Below are 19,193 nucleotides of genomic sequence, written 5' to 3' on the forward strand. Positions count from 1 at the left end.
GCGGGTGATGAGGGACAAAAGGATCTTTTCAGGTCTGCCTCAGAGGGGCAGGGCTGGCGGTGTGGGAGGGGAGGGGGGGGTAGAGAGATTTTCTTACCAATGATGCATGGATCTGACAATGTTCCTGCCTGGATGTACCCAGAGGCAGATGCAGGCTGTGTGTGTGTATGTGTGTGTATACTCACGTGTACCCGACTTGGAGTGTGAGTGTGTGTGTGTATGTGTCTGAGGAAATACAACTGATTAAAGTAAAACTCACATAACATTTTCTAGATGGCAGTGACATCTGCTATATTTCTATTACATAACTTGAAAGAGATTGGAGGGATTAAGCAGCTCTGCCTAAAGAATGTTAATTATACTGATTCAGGAGCTGCGAGGCCAAAGACAGCTTCCACTCACAAGCGTAGGAAGCCTTTCGTCCAACAGGAAGCTCCTATGTGACGGAGCTGAAAGAAATATTTATCTCTGTCTTCCAGTCGGGATGAGTGACGCATGACCCAGGGTTCAAGAACGAGGGGGAGGAGACTCTGCAGACAATTCCTGCCTATTAGGGTGTTAAATAGCATGTTGTGTGTCAAATGAAGGACAGCATCATATACATTACCCGATGAAAGGGGGGAAAATTTCTAATACGTTACAAGAGGAAAAGACAAAGGACAAGATAAGACGTGTGTGTGTAATGTCTACGAAAGAGGACTTGTATAAAAGAAATGTGGCCAGGAGGCACAGGCTCATATAACAAACTCTTCCAGAGACAAAACCCAGCTCTGGTTGCTGAGAATCAGATATGTATATTTTTGGAGCTTGGAGAGAAAGTTGATAGTGGCATTAGTCTCATATGTTTGATCAGGAAAGTGACTTCAGTCTGGGATGTTTTTTTGGAATACTTTATGTGAATACTTTACAGATTTTCTCAGTTAGTTTCAGCCTTTCAAAGCCAAATTAAAACAGATCCACACACAATGCATCACGATTTTGCTGTAGACAGGCTGTCTTCCAATGGGTGGTGGGATTTAAAGGTGTGTCATGACAAAGAGACAAAGAAGAGATTGAATTGAGAGACAACACCTTAAAGTAGGGGGCAGGGGCAGTCAAAAACGATGCTATAATATCCTACATAAGATATTATTAGTTTACTATCACACTTAAGGTAAACAGAAAATAAAATATAAAAAGTAAAGCTTTCTCAAATTATCCTCAAAGAAAATGTTACTGATTCATATTTTAGAAAAGGGGTAATCATGAACTAACAATGTGTCACTCTGTTTGTGGCTCTCAGCTCTGAGCCCATTGGTTTCTGAAGATTTAAAGCTTTAAAAACAACTCACAAATATATAATTTAATATTTTACTAAACAAATATAATTTTCCTAAACAACTGGGAACTGTAGTTTTTACTCAAACAGGAGTAAACAGTGCTTTGTTGTTGGACTACTTCCAGCCGCGGATTAATACACTTTTATTTCTCTAGTGAGTGTTTGCGGTGGCAAGAAGTGTTCCTGAGGTTAAACTACAGCGCACAAGTTGATGTTAGTGATGGAACATGTCACCCAGTGTGTGTTTATACTGCATATGTGTTTCTTTTAATGGAAGGAGCTCTATGACACAGTGAAACCATATCAGGCTTTGGCTACGCAGGAAATACTTGTTAATCGGATCAAATCATTGTTGGTTTTGGTCTTTTCATGAGATTTTCTTACAACAGAAAACATAAAGAATAGCATTATTAATTTAAAATGCACATTTTTAGAAAAGAGGCCATTGTTTATCTCAGCTATCTTTTGAGGATAAATGTCTAAGTAGCGTTTCAAATGGGATATTGAATAATAAAAATAGAAATGAGATAATAAAGCTAGATAACTATTTTTACCTAAAGTGATGCTCAAGTAAAGAATTTATACTCCTGTATGTATATCAGGATAAATCTGATGATATTCTACATTTTCCATCAACAAATCCTATAAAACAAACTTAAACCAAGAAAGAATTGATAAGACTCACAAGCATTGCCTGTGCAGCCAAAGCCTGATATAGCCTTTCCATCTGTACAATAGAGCTTAATTGCCTAATTGTCCAAAAACTATTAAACACACATCAATGAGCCACACAGGTGTATTAGGTGACATGTTCCTTCATTACAGTAAACACAGACACTGTTCTGATGGAGTAAATTCTCACTAATTGATAAAAACAACAGATGTTTTAAGAAATGAGTAAGCCTTTTTAAACAATTAAACTATTTGTGAACGGGTTTTAAATATTTAAGTCTTCAATGGGAACCAACCCACCTTATAACTCAGTAACACAAGGAAGGAAGGACGGCCCCAAAGTATTGAGAGAGGGACTAAGACATTGTTAGTTTTTGTCTTGTCTTACTGTTGACACTATGGATAGCAAATATCACCAAACTCAACCTTTAATATACATTTTACTTTCATTAAATATTACAAATTTACCAAAAAACAGGCCTGTTATCATGTAGCTGCTGAACATTTAAAGAGTCTATATGGCTTCTTTTAAGGAGCCAGACATAACTAGAGCCATGATGACTGGCTTTAGTATCATATTATGGGCATTATTTCACAATGGAATTAATAATTGATATTTCTGCAGACTGTTACCATTATACTGCTTGTTGTTCTGTTTCTATATCCAGCCAAGAAAAGGTCCATGAGTCTAAACACAGACACATCACTGCTCCAGGCTCAAGGGGATTTTGGGGAGGGACAGGGGGTGGCAGACACAACAAGAGGAAGTGGTATGGGATATGGGATAATGAAATATACCTCACGCTCCCGAGGGGCATCGCCTCACCTATCCTGGGGCTCACAAATAGCTTGAGTAACTAAGCCCCCTTTACTGATCCACACCCCCGCTGTGCCCGAACCTCACCACAGCCACCCTCCACCAGGGGCCCTGCAGCTATGTGCAGTTTGTACTTTATTTGTTTGCCGACGTTGGAGTGACAGCAGCCTGAATCTGAGCTGCCATCTTGCTCCCCTCGCCCTTCATCTCCATACTGCAAGAGGGATAAAATACCCTTCTTGGTTGCACACAGGAAAAAAAAAAAAGAAAAATATTCAGGAAATGAAAGTTGTAACACGATCCTCTGTGTGCCAAACGTCTCCCTGAGCAGGGACAAAAGGCCCAGAGAAAAGCTGCTGGGCCTATTTTAGCCTGCATGTGATAGAAGAACATAGAGGAAAAGGGGCATAAAATTAAGAGAAAGGAGAAGAAGGAATTAGAAGTTGTTAGGATGCAGTGGGGATGAACTGACAGTGATAGAGGAGGAGGAGGAGGTGAGGGTGATGCAGTGATGAACTCCTCTGTGCAGAAACTGGAGTGCTCCTGCAGCCCTCTGTGCACGGAGCCCCACATCCCACAGATATTCATGCACCAAGCAAAATAAACTTCCCATTCCGGCCCTGCAGTATGTTTTCCAGCGGGCCTGAGAGAAAGCCTTCATGACTCCTCATTCAGTGCTTATGGTCCAGGGATGAGGGCAGAGAGAGGAAGACTTTTGACATGGGGTAAAATAACAGCTTTTCGCTTTCCACACCCAGACTTTTATTAAAGATAGAGGAAGGAAAGAGATTATTACTATTTCTCTTTCTGCAGTTTGGTGAGAGCTTCTTTTTTCCCACTAACCACTCAGGTGCCATATCTGATCACCAGGGCATCCTGGCAGCAGAGAGAGAGAGGGGGGAAATGCCCTGCTGGTCCTCTCAGTGCTGACTGGTGCATTTGCAGCATGGTGTCAGCGGCCGGTGGTAATTACCAGGCTCTCTCGGAGTTACCGCTACACCAATGTGCCACTGGCTCTGGTATGCCAGCTAAGCTCTGTTATTAGGCACAGAGCTGCCGCTGGACAGTAGGCGCTACTTCAGCAAACACAGAGTCAGTCTATCTATCTATCTATACATACAGTAAAGGCTGGAGTGCTAAATTAGTAGGATCTTTGCTATAAGTGGGCAACATGTTTATCACATGTGGAAGCTGTAATTATGTGCAGAAGAGCTGTCATCTTGCTCTACCAAAATTACTGAAATGTCTTTATTAAGGCTGCATTTAGAACAGTTGGAAAAACATTTATGTAAATCCACTTACCCATCAAAGGAGTAGCAGACAAGAAGAAGCCTTGTCATCATTCTTAAGCAACAAGATGTCTTAAAAACAGACTGCTGGTGACCTGCAGAGGAGAAGCAGAAGATGCATTCTGAGACATCCAGAAGATTTAATGATTCCTTGCAGCACTTCAGCACACTCAGAAAGACACTGTCTTTTCCAAGACTTTAATCATTGGCACTCACAGAAGGAAAATGTTTAAACAATCATGAATAAATATTAGTTTGAAGATTTAAAAACCCGAAATAATTATGATTGAACAATGTAACTGGTTGAGAAGTTAACATTTAGAAACTTCCATTATTAAAATCAGTATAGATGAAATTCAGATTCAGATTCAGAAGTTGCTTTGGCAAAAATCTCAAATGAAAATATTTTATAAATACAGTTTATACATTGTGTGTTGTTTTCATGCAGAATTAAAGTGTTTAAGTGCATAACATTACCAGTAATAAATTCACTCTAAAACCCCCAAAAAAACATGGACACACAAACAAAATGTAAACAACATATAAAACATATAAAGTGTTTAGCATTAAAACACAAAGAGTTAAAGTAACATGTAACATATAGCGGTCCTGGCCCGTCCCAAATTATGTGTTCCTGCTAGTAGCAGATGCAGTATTCCTCATTACTGGATGAAGTGCAGTAATACTGAAACATGGTGTGAAGCATTATAAATAAATGTTGATAGAGTGTGTAAGATAAAGATGACCTGATAATTAAGCAGGTATTTTTGTGACACAATTTGGACTTTCTGAAGCTGCATGAGATACGACTTGAAGGGCAGACGAGAGTCTCTGCTTCACTCTCTCTGTTTCAGAGTTTGGCAGGTTTATAACTATGACCCAAGAACATGGCTGAGAAAGGCTCAAGGTGCTGAACTTAAACTTGGCGACAGCTGCAGAAACTGGAGACCAGAGAGTTTAAATATAGACCCTTAAAATCCCAACTGGTGCCCTTGCCCTGCTTCAACACTTTCTTACACATGTACATTCACACCCTCCACTCAGTAATGCTGTACACTCATTTACACTCCGGTCCAAATTTACCTGTAGTTTGTTTGTATACACACAATATGAAAATGTATATTGATATAGTGGGTATTGTGCTTAATGTGGGTTAACTATTCTCTCTGTAAATGTAGACTAACTGGAGGCCTGATATAAGTCAAAAATATATGTATATTTATAGAGATAAATACACACACCTCTCAGGCCATTGTCTCCTGAGTGACACATTTAAATTTATTTTCATAATAAAACCAATCATTAGACGGTTTGTTTACAATGTGAGGCTTTTTACCTATTCCTGGAGTGATACATGACAAAAATAAAAACCTTGTTTCCTCTCTACTGTGGATCTTGTGCACCATCTTGAGGCCAAAAGGCAAAACTACAAGTACAGACACTAAGAATTTTTCTTTTCTTCTTTTCTTTAACTAAACTGTTAAAAATCAACTTGTCTTTTTATATTTATATAGTTTCTTGGTAAAACAGGCTTCTTTTCATCAAAAATATTTGTGTCAGTGCTTATCTGAGTGAGAGATAGAGAAGCACTTTAAAGATTGAAATAGCCTTTTTTTTTACTTTAAATATTTATTTCATTTTAATTAAAAGTGTTTATTTTAAATAATAATTCAAATATTATTTAACTAAAAATAAAATAGACTTAAAATGGCAATACAATAAATAAAAGGGAAAAAAAGCCTATTAAAAATAGCATAAAAACATTGGTAAAATCTCCTATTTTAAAGATTTTCATTTCATGTATTTGCTTTGATTTGATAGCACACAGCAGGACTGAAGAACAGCCAATGTTACTTAAACAAAGGAAGGACATTCTTCAGAAAGGCACATAGTTTACAGATAACTTTAGGCTCATCTGATTGTATAACAAAATTTCAACATAGATGAGCTGTTTAAATAATACATTGGCAGATATCTTTCTCTATAATTCATTATGCTTATATTCTTACATTCAGAGAAGATGATAGTCGTCTCCTGAACAGATTGTCATTACAGAAGCTGCACATCCTCTGCTTTCTATCCAGCCTTTTATATCTTCCAATGACCTCAGGAACTCACTCTAGTTCACTCTAAAGTTATACATAGCCTACAAATTAAGCTCTTGTTTAAATTCTATATAAATCATAATCATATGAAAACAATGCGATCAGAAATATATCTATATTTAAAAAGTACTAAAATGTTCACTTTTTAAAGGTGTTATGCTAATTTCAGATCATTTTCTGTAAACGCACATAAAGAATTAAGGTCTCCCACAATAGCCACACGTTCAGGAGAAACATGTTTGAATATTGATGATTGGGGGAAAAAAGGTCAATTTTTGTGACAGATCTGCAATCACATCTGGATAAAATATAGAGTTCTTTCTGTATTCACTGTCTCCATCTAGAGGCCAAATCCCAAACTACCCTCACTCAGCTGAGAGAAATCCACAGCAATAATTGGCCTCAATGTAAAATATAAAATATATATGTACCAGTAATGTAGCACTCACTAAACCTCATGAAACCTGTAAAATACAAAGTACTGAGTAGGATTTGTTTGGTCAGCAAATGGTATTTACTTCTTTTTTTTTTTTTGTGAGAATTTATAATTTTGAACACTTTGAGGGGTATATATTGCTGATCATGCTTTTACGCCACAACATTGAGCCATAAAACCCAGGTTTCCTGTGTGGTAATTACAATAAGTAGCCTAATGTTTTACAATATGCACCACTAAGCACAGTATAAACTGAACCGGTAAGGGTCTTAAGGTGCTACACTTCATCTGACTGTAACCTAATCTTGTCTTTTAAAGGGGCCCGGTCTTAAATCTAGTTATAGGATTCCTTTACAGCAGACATTTTGAAGTGTCATAGCACTGTGCTACTGTGTTACTAACATTAATGATGGCTCTGTTTCAAGTGTCCCAGTGAGATTTGACAGTGAGACAGTCGTTATTGTCTTACTGTGATGTGTCAAACGCGCCTTTTGAGAACAAGACCAATACCATTCATATTTCAGTTTATATTAACTTCTGTTTAATGAAATTATTACACACTAACTTGGTAACAGGGAGAGCTGGGAGCCCCACAGTCCTCTCTCTTCTGGGGCCCCCTAGTGAGTTAATCTGGCCCTACATCTGGATCAACTTCACTGCTATGGAATGGTTACTACATTATAAATATTGTAACATTGACAAAAGCCTTTCTTATTAATAATAGGCCTAACATTGATTTTCTATCACTTTTTATGATAAAGACCTGCTACAGCCTATCAATAACAATGGAATAAACACAAACTGTGACTGCTTTGGGCGACACATACAGAAATAACATTTCACTGCTTCTAAATAAATTATTGAGTCATTTTACTTTAAGTATTTTTAAACTGCTGTATCGGCATTTTTAATAAACTTAAGGATTTACTTTTTCTTGCTCTCCAGTATCCGTGAGATAACACGGCCTTTGACTTTGCTGCAGGCCATCGGACCTCCATCGGCTTCATCCACGTCGATAACAGCGTTCCCACAATGCACCAGGACTGCACAGACAGCTTCTCGTCATATTTTCATGTCATATGTTACCAGCGCCTGTCAAAACAAAGGCCACTTACAGCTGTAATAAGAGGCGCAGGGTCCTGACCGACATTAGTCCTCTTTGTGTGAGCAGAGATAACACAGGCTGACTTCAGCGCGCACACACCGGCCTCATAATTGCCTCACATTGTCTGCATTGTATCTGCTAACAAACAGCGACGCAGGCGGACCAAGGTTGGAGCGGCGTAATCGATTCATCGATTAATCCGCCTGTCGAAATGTAGGAAGCGCGACTCGGGGCCCGAACATGAGCGTGATTTTAAAGTAAGACGTAAAAGGCGAAAACGGTCGATATCTGTTGAGACAAACTCAGAGAGGAGCTCTCCTGAAGTTATAACCTGCAGGAACATCACGATGTGAACTATTGAATGAGATCAATAAGTTGCCCGATATGGGATTTCCTTACATGTGAGGCAATTGTGAAGCAAGGGGTAATTTCCACTCGCTCGGTTATTACTGTGCGTTCAGAGCAATTGTAGACGTTTGTTTGCCCTGAGTTTCGCCTCTCAGGCTCCATGCATTGCTGGCCTACCTTAATGATAAAGGTTATTGAGGCTTTATGCACCCTGAGACGCCCGAGAGACCTTCAGACACTACTCGGAGCTGATAACATACTACCAACTTTTTTTCAGGGTTTAAAATCTATTTAATGGTGAATATTCTCCTAATCCTGGGATTAAAGATTATAGTCAAAGACAAGGCAGTAAGGCATGTAGTTCTTGTATCATGTAACAATACAGATTCCCCTAGTATTTCTACACATTATAAGAAGTACAATAACCAACTGTATCATTATTTTTCATTTTAAAGACTGGTTAAATGTATAGAAATAGCATATGATCCTGCATAGAAACACTGTAACAGCTTACTTATGAATATTAAGAATAGGTCATTACACCACAGCCTAATAGTGCAGGTTAATATGGTACGAAGGATTTTTTTAGGAAATACACAATATGACAAAAGTGTATGGATAGCCCAGTTTGTGTAGGCTGCTCACTTAAGAAGGTTTTCAGCCTGTAGGTCACTGAAGCAGAGATATTTCAGACAGTGGTGTGTCTATAATAAAGCCCATTATAGGACCAGACCAGGGTTACAAAACCTTGTGGAAAGTTTCCCTAAAAGAACTGAAGAGTTAAAAACGAGGTGTTCAGTCACATGTGAATGTAACGTTTGGGTGTCCCAGATACTTTTGGCCATCTAGAGAACAATGTGCCTTTACCACCTTTTTAAGGGTGTCATTGTGTACAAAGGGGAGAAACAACGTGAGCCAACATGTGAGAATAACCAAACCCGTTAATGCGGGTTTCCCGCTGTGGGAGAAGATCCTGCAGCCTAAAGGATGGTACTGCACACAGTGTTTATTGCACAATCTCATGCACATAAGGTTTTAGACAGAACATATCGATGATATCAAACTGATCTGATAGATTATTGATGTATTGGGTGCAGGAGTGTCTCTGTCCACAGTGCTGAAAGTCTCCTGCAACGTTTCACTGTTGATCCAGAGGAAGAAACAGATCGAGTCATACAAATCAGCATTTACTGTCCCTAAATTTAACTTGTGTTATATAAGGCTGACTGAATTTAATTTCTAATTGAAGCCATGGTACATGCATTATGTCAGCCTCCATCTTTAAATCTAACCAGGACAGCTACCATTGAGGAGTCCCTCAGTACTGTTTCTGGGAATTAGGAGAATTTAAAGGAGTCTAAATGTTACAATTACACACAAACTACATGTGTGGGTGTTTTCAAATGTGACTACTTTAAATAATTATTATTTGTTTTAAATTCAAATAAAATGAATTAAATTTACTGAAAGTATAACTTAACAATAAGGCTCAATAAATAAATAAATAAATATAACACATACACACATACACTTGTTACTGTGTGTTAAAACCTTACCTTAGAATTACATTAGTATTCCTTTAGGACTATAATTCCTTATTATGGTCCTAAAATCCAGTATTTTGTTTTGTTATGTATGTTTTGTTTTGATTTTATCTTCTCCAACAGGATACCTACCTGCTTGTATAATATCTAACATCTAACTTCATCTGACTTTGTTCTGGATTGAAACTAAAAAAACAGCCACACACGGTGTCAAGTGCTTCTAGGATCCCTCATGTGGATCCCTGTAAGGTATCACAACCACCAGGGGGCGCAACTAGCACGCAGTTTCCATTCTTCAGATCCTCATGATGGCGATGCAGTGAAGCCTTATGAAACACACCATAAATGAGATTGTTTCTTATTCTTTGAAAAGAAAAACCTCTCTGATGGGGAGAAAAAACATTGGCCAGGTCACAATAGTATTGTGTATAATAGTAAGTGACGAAGCGCACGCGCACACACACACACACACACACATGCACAAAAGCCTCGGAATAGCTTCATTTCCACTGTAGGGAAACACTGAGGGGTTTGTTAAGGAATATTTTGATATAACTTCGCGGCCTTCGCACAATGAGCCGACACAAACGTCCGCTGTGGATTCAGTTGGTCCTCAGAACAAACTATTTTGATGCTGTTTTTTTTTTTTTTTTTTCAAAAGATCATCCAGTGAGTTCTGGTTTAACCTGGTAAACAACAAGCATTGTGGGGGGTTTAAAAAAAGGGTTAGTTTGAGTGCGGAGAGGATGGAGAGTGCTTTGGATGACAAACGAAGAGGATGGAGAACAAAAGCCCCGCTGAAAGAGACAAGTTCCCCTGCTGAGGGACCTCGACCACTTCAGGAGGCGTGTTGGGAAGGAAAACAGAGTTAGGCCTCCATTGTTGCTATATTATTATTATTATTATTATTATTATTATTATTATTATTATTATTATTATTCTACAGTATAGGCTATATATAATTTTTTATCTTTATGCAAAATGTCCAGACAGAGAACTTTAAAGGTGAATTGTGAGGGCACTTCAGGGACAGCAGCGAGGAAGAAGTAGAAAATAATAATTTTACACTTAAAATTTAGGCATAAAAATAAACGAGTAGCCTCATTACGCAGAATCATATATATTACTGATAATTCAATATTGACACATAAGCATCACTAATGTTGCAGCAAACGCTTATTTTAGATTATATGGTAGCTTTAATCTCTAATAATACACCATGATTTAGTTATATTATTATACACTTTATTGGATAACCTACACGTGTACTATATAGGCTACCACAATCCAATACAACAGCTCCACCATAACATCTACCAAAACATCTACCATAACAGTGCTCATAATGCTCAGTTTTTGTCTTACTGTGTAAATTCAATTATATGTTTATTACTAAGGTCATACTGTTTTTTTAATTCACAGGGAGGAAGAATATTAGAATCACCTCTTGTATAATTCAGTCACTATGACCTCAGTGCTATAACATATGATTTATTTATTGTATGACAGTGTCAAAACAAACACTGAATATCACAACAGTGGACAGATTGTATTGGATTACATCAGACTATAAATAAAGTGAACACTGGGTGTATTTTGTTTTAATAATCTGAATTTGCAGAAGGAGCCCAACTAAAGCTGTGTGCCGTGGAGTGTAAGGGAAAATATTTAAAGTAAATTGCACATATGTGAAATAAAAAAATTTAAAATTGCACACATATTTGTGTGCAATTTTTTAATAGGTTAAATGTAGCTACTTATAGATAAAGGATCTGCAGAGCATCACAGAGTATACAAACAAACCTCCCTCTGGTTGTCCTTTTACTCCCAGATTATAAAAACATAATGTTGCTGTAGATTGAACATTAAAACTCTGTATTTTTAAACGGTTTCTGAGTCCAAACTATCTGCATGTCTCCAGTTGTCAGTTATTATATCACTGTGCAACACTAAAACAAAATGTGGAGCTACCAATACGATTAAAGGCAGACCTGTCGCTCTGACGTTACATCCCAAGCTGGGCGCGTTTTAAATGTGTTTATCTCAGTAGTTTTAGTGATGCGAAGCACTGATTTTGTCCACCAATGTAAAAACTACCGTTGTATATAAACTGGTTTGGTTGTGAATCTACGTTGTACACACACATTTGATCTTCCTGACAGACAGAAATCAGGTTCAAGGTAGCAGGTGCAGGTAAGCGCTTATTTAAAAAAAAAAAAAAGCACATTAAAGGGTTCAATTTGTGCGCCTGTTGGTGTGACCGAAGAAGCACCGGTTCACTTCACACAACTGTTGCAGTACAAAGCCTCCTCACCTTCATCCTCTTAAGCTTGGTACGGCAACTTAAGAGAGGAGACAGCGGGACAAGGTCGCTTTCTACAGCATCTCGTATCTGTGACCTTCTTTCTGTAGGATAGAACAGTATGGCAGCAAAGCTACATTAAGAAAAACCCTTCCTCCAGGTCAGAGAGTTTGCCCTGTGAACTTCTCGCCTTGGTTTGACTCAGACAGACATGTAGAGGCACTTTCAAGGACTGCTAGAGAGTAGAAACGCTTTCATTACGCAGGGTCCTCTATGCGTTAATGTTTAATCTTATATGTTTTTATTTGTTCCTGTATCATTTAATGAAGTTGACCCACAGCGAGTATTAATTAGTAGCCTATTAGTATTAGTCTTAGGACTTGTAGAATATAATAATAATGATGTATTTCTAGACATTTTGCTATAAAATGAAATATTTAAACGGTTTGAGGCGTTATCGAAAATAGCTAAGGCATCAGATCTGCACAGATACACAGGCAGGCTGTCATGTATGAGCAGACACTTGCTGACAAACTACTGTGTTTCAGAGTGGCTGCACACTGAACGATGCTGACATATTCAATAACAATAAAGACGTATAGACAAGGCCGAACCCCCTCTCTTTAACCAGTGGTGGAAGAAATGTAGGTTATACATAATTTACCTCAGTAACAGTGCTAGTACCACGCTGTGTAAATACTTATATAAAGTATCTATAACGTAAAAGCAGCCCTACTCATTGTGCAGTAATAGCCTATGTTTTGCTGTTATATCTGATGTTTTGGGGTTAATATTACTGCTGCATTAATGAGTATATGTTGCATTTACTACTGTAGATGTTTAGGGTTGAGCTCATTGTGACTACTTTATATACTGTTTGGTGGTTGAATCCACAGCAGTGTATCATATTCTACCACTCTTAAAAAAAACAGCCCTGTTTTCACCTCTGTGAGAATGCATTTTACAGCCAATTCAAGAGGGTTTCTAGATAGTTTATTTAACTTAAGAAGGTAGAATATGGAAAACTGTCATCTGAAAAGTGACTAAATGTCAGACAAATGTATAAAAAGCACAATATTCACCTCTGTAGTGGAGTGGAAGTAGGTAGCATTAAATGCAAGTACTCAAGTTAAGCACAAGAACCTCAAATTTGTACTTAAGTACGGTGCTTGAGTAAATGTACTTAGTTACATTCCACCTTTGCCCTCAACACATAGCCTATCACAACCAACGCTGAGAGAGCCTCCACTCACGCAAGATAACCGCACTTATCTGACAACCTTTAACTTGTCAAAATACTCTGAAAGAGTTGGTGAAGTCAGATCAGCGTAAACATACAGTCAGACAAAATAACAGGGTGAAATGTTTTCTCCACAATGCCACGAGTTTGGAAATAAAAAATTATAATTTCCATTTACAGATGCTATATGTAATCACTGATGAATGGCTGATGTGCGCCTATACGAGCAAGGCTATACGTCAGAAAACAAACTAGTAATTAAATCCTTTTAATAAGAGCCAAGCCATGAGCTCACACTGGAGCGCACACGCACGCACGCACGCACACACACACACACAGTGGAGAAGTTGTGATTTCCGCGCCCCAGACTACCCTCACAGGAGTCTTTTCTTTGGAGAGGGACCCGCGGTCGCTTCCCTTTACAAAACAGCGGCAGGGCCCCTTTTGTCCGAGCGGGGACCCCAGACCCATCATTAGCACTGATTACCGCTGACCAGTTTGACAACCTTATTGACTGCGAGAAAGACTTTTTCATCTAGTCCCTCGGTCGTCCTTATTTTCAATAGAAACGGAAATATTCAGCCATTTTGTCCCCGTGATTTGAAAGAGGAGCAGCAGCAAAAAAGAGAGAGAGAGAGAAAGAGGAAAAAAAAAGAACTCCCCCATCCCATTTATTTCCCTTCACTCGTTTCCTCTCTCTGTTTCTCTCTTTCTCCATACAGATTTAGCTTCTGTGTTGTTCAAGCTGAAAGGCTTTTGTGTGTCTCAGAAGTTACTGTAGCCTAATTAATTGCAAATTGGACAAAACCAGGTGTCTGTCCCATCAGTTGGAAAAAAAAGCTCAACTTTAACTTCTGGTTCAGGCTGCTTTGCTCACTTTGCTCTTATCCTGTTTTCACTGTTTGTTCTGATTTAATGTCTATTTATAGCCCAGTAGAAATGTTTGATAATACCCTGTGCATGTACATATATTTTACTGATTGTTTTTTCCATCTGGAAGGGGATATTTTAATTCCAGATTTAGGTTTGGGAAGATGCTACAGCAAATAAATAAAAAAATATAAAAAATATTAGCTTAAAAATAAGTCTTTAAACAGAAAAAGTAGCTTTACACCACTGGAGGAAAAAAATGGACGAATATTGTGTTGATTTAAGTGTGAACATGTAATTGCTAGATTTAAAATCAAGCACATAAACAAGCCAATTCGAATTACAAAACAAAAATCAATTAAAAAACAACAACAAAAAGGCTATTTTGTCCCAACAGATATAATTTGTATTTTAACATTACTCGTACATTAAAATGGTACACAAAATAAGATATTTAGCCAAAATAAGCCTGTCATAAGTGGGGCTGCAGCCCTTTTTCCGTGCTCATTTAAGGAGCACATTTACACCATGCACGGCCTGTTTACTGAATTAAACTCTTGGGAAAATGGACACTTGGGAGATTTAAGAAGTAGTATCTGTCCTCCTCCACGGGCAGAATAAAGCCTATTTCCACAATCTGCTGTGTTTTCATCTCTATGATCTCTCTCGCAGATCATCCGGGTTAGTGAGTCGGCCTCTCTGTGACCTCTCGCTGTCACCCTGCATTACAGGACGCAAAGCACGTTGGCCAATTAAGCTTCGCTCTGAAAACGTGTCAGGGAATACAGCACTAAAGCGTTATAATCACGAAAAATTTCCTCCGCATGAAAACAGCGGAAAGAGAGCTTTTATATAAGAATATTAATATTTTACAACTGTCATCACTTCATTACAGCAATAAAAAATAGACTAAACTTTATATTCTCTTGATCAACAATTATTTTTATTAAGTTATCTTTACTTTTTTTCTTCTTTTTTTTTTCCTTTTACTGAAACACATTTTCACTAAAGCGCGCATGCTCAACAGGTTCACCTGTGTACAAGGTAAGTATTAAAAACACCAAGCAAATGAATATGAAATTCGAAGAGACAGAGCAGATCGTTTTTTTTTTTTTAAATAGGCAAATAAACATTATTTATAAAACTTTGAAAGTAAAGTAAAAATATCACAGTTCTTTTTCAACATGAAATACCCACAGAGAACAGCAGGTTAGGCGCTCGGATGCCTTCATCCCTTTTTTTTTTTCCTTCTTCTTGTTTTTTTTTATTTTACTTTTCATCTCGGGGCGTTGGTTTATTAGTCCGTCAAATATGTTTCGTCCATATTAAAGTTCAGTTATCCACACGTGGGTAAAACGCAAACAAAACAAAAAAAGTAGGCCTAAAAAGGATAAGGACGGGCAGTCCGCCGCAGATCACAGATCCCCTCATGTTTTGGCACCCGTCAAATATCAGTTTGTGTGTGTGTGTGTGTTTTTATAACTCAACGCAGGCACTATGACTTGTTTTATTAGATTGTCTTTCAGTCGTATCCCCCTTTAAATTCATCAACACCCTCGATCTGCCCGTCAGATGTCACATTCACTGTCGCTGGAGGTGATGGAGATGGCCGAGGCGGCTGCTTTGCTGGACAGGCTGGCCTCCGGACTGGACGAGTTCCCCAGGCGGTCCACGGTGCCGTCCTCGTCCGCCAGAGAGCGAACCGAGCCGCCGGACAGAACCTGCTGCTGGAGCCTGGACAGGAGACAAGGGAGAGACGGGACATATAAAAAGACATCTACAGCGTTCATTCTTTCCATCACAATCCCATAAATTATATATTTTTCTGACTGAGAACAACAATTTGGAAGAAAGAAAAATGAATGAGAATGAAATGATTATCCTCCCATGGATGTTCTTGAACTGAGGGTCATTCTATTTTGTATTTTTCGGATGTGTGTTTCTTATTTCTTTATTTTTCTGACGGTCTAAAAAAAACAAAAACAAATTGTTCTTAACTGGATTTTTTTTCACTTTTATAAAAACACACATTATAACATTACATTAGGTTAAAGTGGCCTTTTTACGGTACTCAGGGTTTAAAATACCCCTTATAAAAACAAATAGCACTAATATAGGCTACATTTTACTGTAGGCTACAAGTACCACAGCAAGATCGCTTATTTACAGAAGATACGATAAGACTAAGGATAATTTCAGGAATATCTCACCAATTACTGTAAACTATAGGTTGTACCACTCACTATTAATACCTACTGGAATATTAATATTATTTTATCTGTATTAAACATGACCAACAGCAGTGTGAACTCCACCCACAAGGCCTTTAACAGACTGGCTACAATCCTATTTGGAAATTACTGCGTATTTTATCCATTAAAATACACTGAAGCTGTTAGATTATTATCATTACAGATGCACTGGCCTACTGGGTTGCACTAACAATCAAAATAAGCATAGAATAACACGAAAATGTAGCTTACTCCTCATGTTAGCATGGATGTTGTTCTCCAGTATTGTGTTAATCTTATTCACTATTTAAAAAAATAATGAATCCGAGCTTTGTTCTCACATTAATCCAAAACAAAAATGAAATTAAAATGAAATCATTGGATTTTTTTGGGCCATTTTTTTTGCATTTCAACCGACTCAAAATATAATGTCATTACAGACACTGCGAGCAGCATTTATTAGAAAAGAAAAGAAATCCCCTGATTTTAGGATTACAGGATGATTCTGGATCTAATATCCAGACAAATCTGAACTGAATGTGTGCAGCCAGCGTGGGCTTTGGCATGCGTTGCTATATTAAAACTGAATGCCTATTAAATCTCAGGATGCAGGGTGGTATTTTCCCAAAATAATTTGTTTTTCTGTTGCAGCTATGATGATCAGAAAGCAGCCGAGAGGTGCATGTAGCTCACCTGTTCTTCGCAGCCGCCGCTCTGTCTCTTTGTCTGCGATTTTTGAACCAGTTTCCTACTTGTGTGGGTGTAAGTCCTGTAGCCTGTGCAAGCTCCCTCTTTTTACTGGGATTCGGGTAGGGATCCTGCAAATACCATTCTCTTAACAAGTGCCGGGTTCTCTCCTTGAAGCAGTGGGTTTTCTGCTCTCCATCCCAAATGGTTCTGGGTAGGGGGAACTTCTTCCGCACCCTGTATTTGTCCACCGGCCCCAGCGGGCGTCCCCGCAGCTTCTCAGCCTCCTGGTAGTGCGCTTCGAGCCACAGCGCCTGCAGCTTTGTGTGCGACTCTTTGGTGAACTTGTGGTTCTCCAGGATGTGGTAAAGTTCGCGGAAATTGCCGGTGTGGAAGGCGACGACAGCCCGGGCCCTCAACACCGACTCGTTCTTGTTGAGGACCTCGCAGGCCGCTGGCGCGACGGGCAGCGACCAGAGGAAGCGGCCGAGGCGCTCGACGTCCCCGCTCTCCTCCAGAGTCTCGCAGACCCCGGCGACCTGCTGGGGGCTGAAATTCAAGATGGGCAGCTGAAACATGGAGGCTTCTCCTGTGTTTCCCTCTCTCCCCCTCCTTTCTCCTCTCTCTCTCTCCTCCGCGTCGACTCCTCCGCTTCTTCGTTCCCGTGCGCCAAGGCAGTCCAAGGCACCCAAAAAACAAGGCAATCCCAAAGTTACCGAACCAATCGTCTGACCAGCCGTGGAAAACGCAAACGCCAAACGCCGCGGAGGAGGAACGATGCTGCGTGGGGGCCGGCTACCGCATCCTCAGGCTTGGCAAACTTCGGCGGGCAAAGGGCTGAAGGTGCAAGGGAAATTAAAGCCGGAGCCACGATGTATTTTTCAAGGTAGGCTGGGATTGAAAGTACGAAAGAATTAAAGCTGGAGCCGAGATGTATTTTTTAAGGGGGGAGAAAAAGACAGTCAAGCCCCCTCCGATGATTTCCTATTGGACTTGGCAGATTGGCTGCCCGGTTGCCATGGATGCACGTCAATCACTGTCAAGTTCGGCCAATCAGGCGTAAAGGAGATCTCAGCACCTCCCTTTTCAAAAATAATATAAACATTTTGACCTTTTTGCTTCGCGTCTTCAAACGTTTAGCTGCCCCGCCGTGCTTTCCAAACACCCTCTGCCTTTGTGCGGCGGGCGGTGTTAAAGAAAGACTCTTTAACTACAAGTGCCAAAGCAGGCAAACACGCTCAGCTCAGTCTCCCTTCAGAGCTCTTGAAACGGGCTTTACACAGCAATATGACACCCTACCCTGTCTGTCCTGCCCTAAGGGGAAAATACGTAAATAATATTAGTACATTTTAGACAATATTAAAGCTTATTTACACAATTGAGAATTATACTGGTGAATTTAGACAACTAAATAGTGGTTTTTTTTTATAATAACTTTACTTATGATAGGCTATCTTTTTATTTCACCACTCATAATATTCCAATATCATAAGAACCACATAGCAACATGGTTTCTATTCAATTTAAATGTATGCCTCTATTTTTTAAAATAAGGTTATAGTTTGTTAATACTCAGATATATCCCCAACCATATAAGCCTATATTCCCACGCTGAACTGTAGAAATCATTCAGGGTCAATGTGGCCTTTATTTCGACAGGACTGTGAATTTGCAGCCAACTTCAGTCTTGGCAACCTTGAACAGAGTTAGTCGAGGCTTTCCGCATTTTTCAACCTCACAAAAGTGATAATTCATTAAACTTAATAAATTATATCAGGGGCTAAATTATGATGATGCATGTTCTTTTTACGTGGGGCATGAATACGTGCTCCTTTTTCGAAAACAAAGGCTAATTGATGGCTGGTGTATTGGCAGTTTGGAGCTCGTACAGCACTTTATATCTGCCTTTACTTACAGTAGGGTTGTATTAGTGCCGACAGCATCAGCGCAGGGAGGCTTCCTCCAGACTGCGATGGCTGCAAAAACATAGCAGGAGAGAAACGTTATATTTGTGCAGCCTATAAAAGGACTATCATGGCCCTGCCAGGCTACTCGGCTTTAGTATCAGACACACTCCGTTTTGTGCACAGGCTGATTTAGTAAATAAGAGGGCGGATAGATAGCGCAGATGGTTTGAAGTGTCGGGTCAGATTATTTCATGGCTGGATACAGTAGTAAAGTTCATTCTGACGGAAAAGCCTGATATTATTTTCACAGACCCCCCCCCCC

General features: G+C 39.2%; 1 protein-coding gene across 1 annotated transcript; it reads right to left on the reverse strand.

The window, feature by feature from the left end:
- Positions 1-15,048: 15,048 nt before the first annotated feature.
- six6a (SIX homeobox 6a) lies at positions 15,049-18,082 on the reverse strand. Its single transcript, XM_035674180.1, has 2 exons — positions 16,971-18,082; positions 15,049-15,780 (listed from the first exon to the last, which is right to left on the reverse strand). Exons 1-2 carry the CDS (start codon positions 17,540-17,542, stop codon positions 15,615-15,617), a joined length of 738 nt encoding a protein of 245 aa, XP_035530073.1. The 5' UTR covers positions 17,543-18,082; the 3' UTR covers positions 15,049-15,614.
- Between the last annotated feature and the right edge of the window lie 1,111 nt (positions 18,083-19,193).

This window comes from Morone saxatilis, unplaced genomic scaffold, assembly GCF_004916995.1.
Source record: "Morone saxatilis isolate NCDOM2014 unplaced genomic scaffold, NCSU_SB_2.0 Contig3, whole genome shotgun sequence".
NCBI classification, from domain to species: Eukaryota; Metazoa; Chordata; class Actinopteri; family Moronidae; genus Morone; species Morone saxatilis.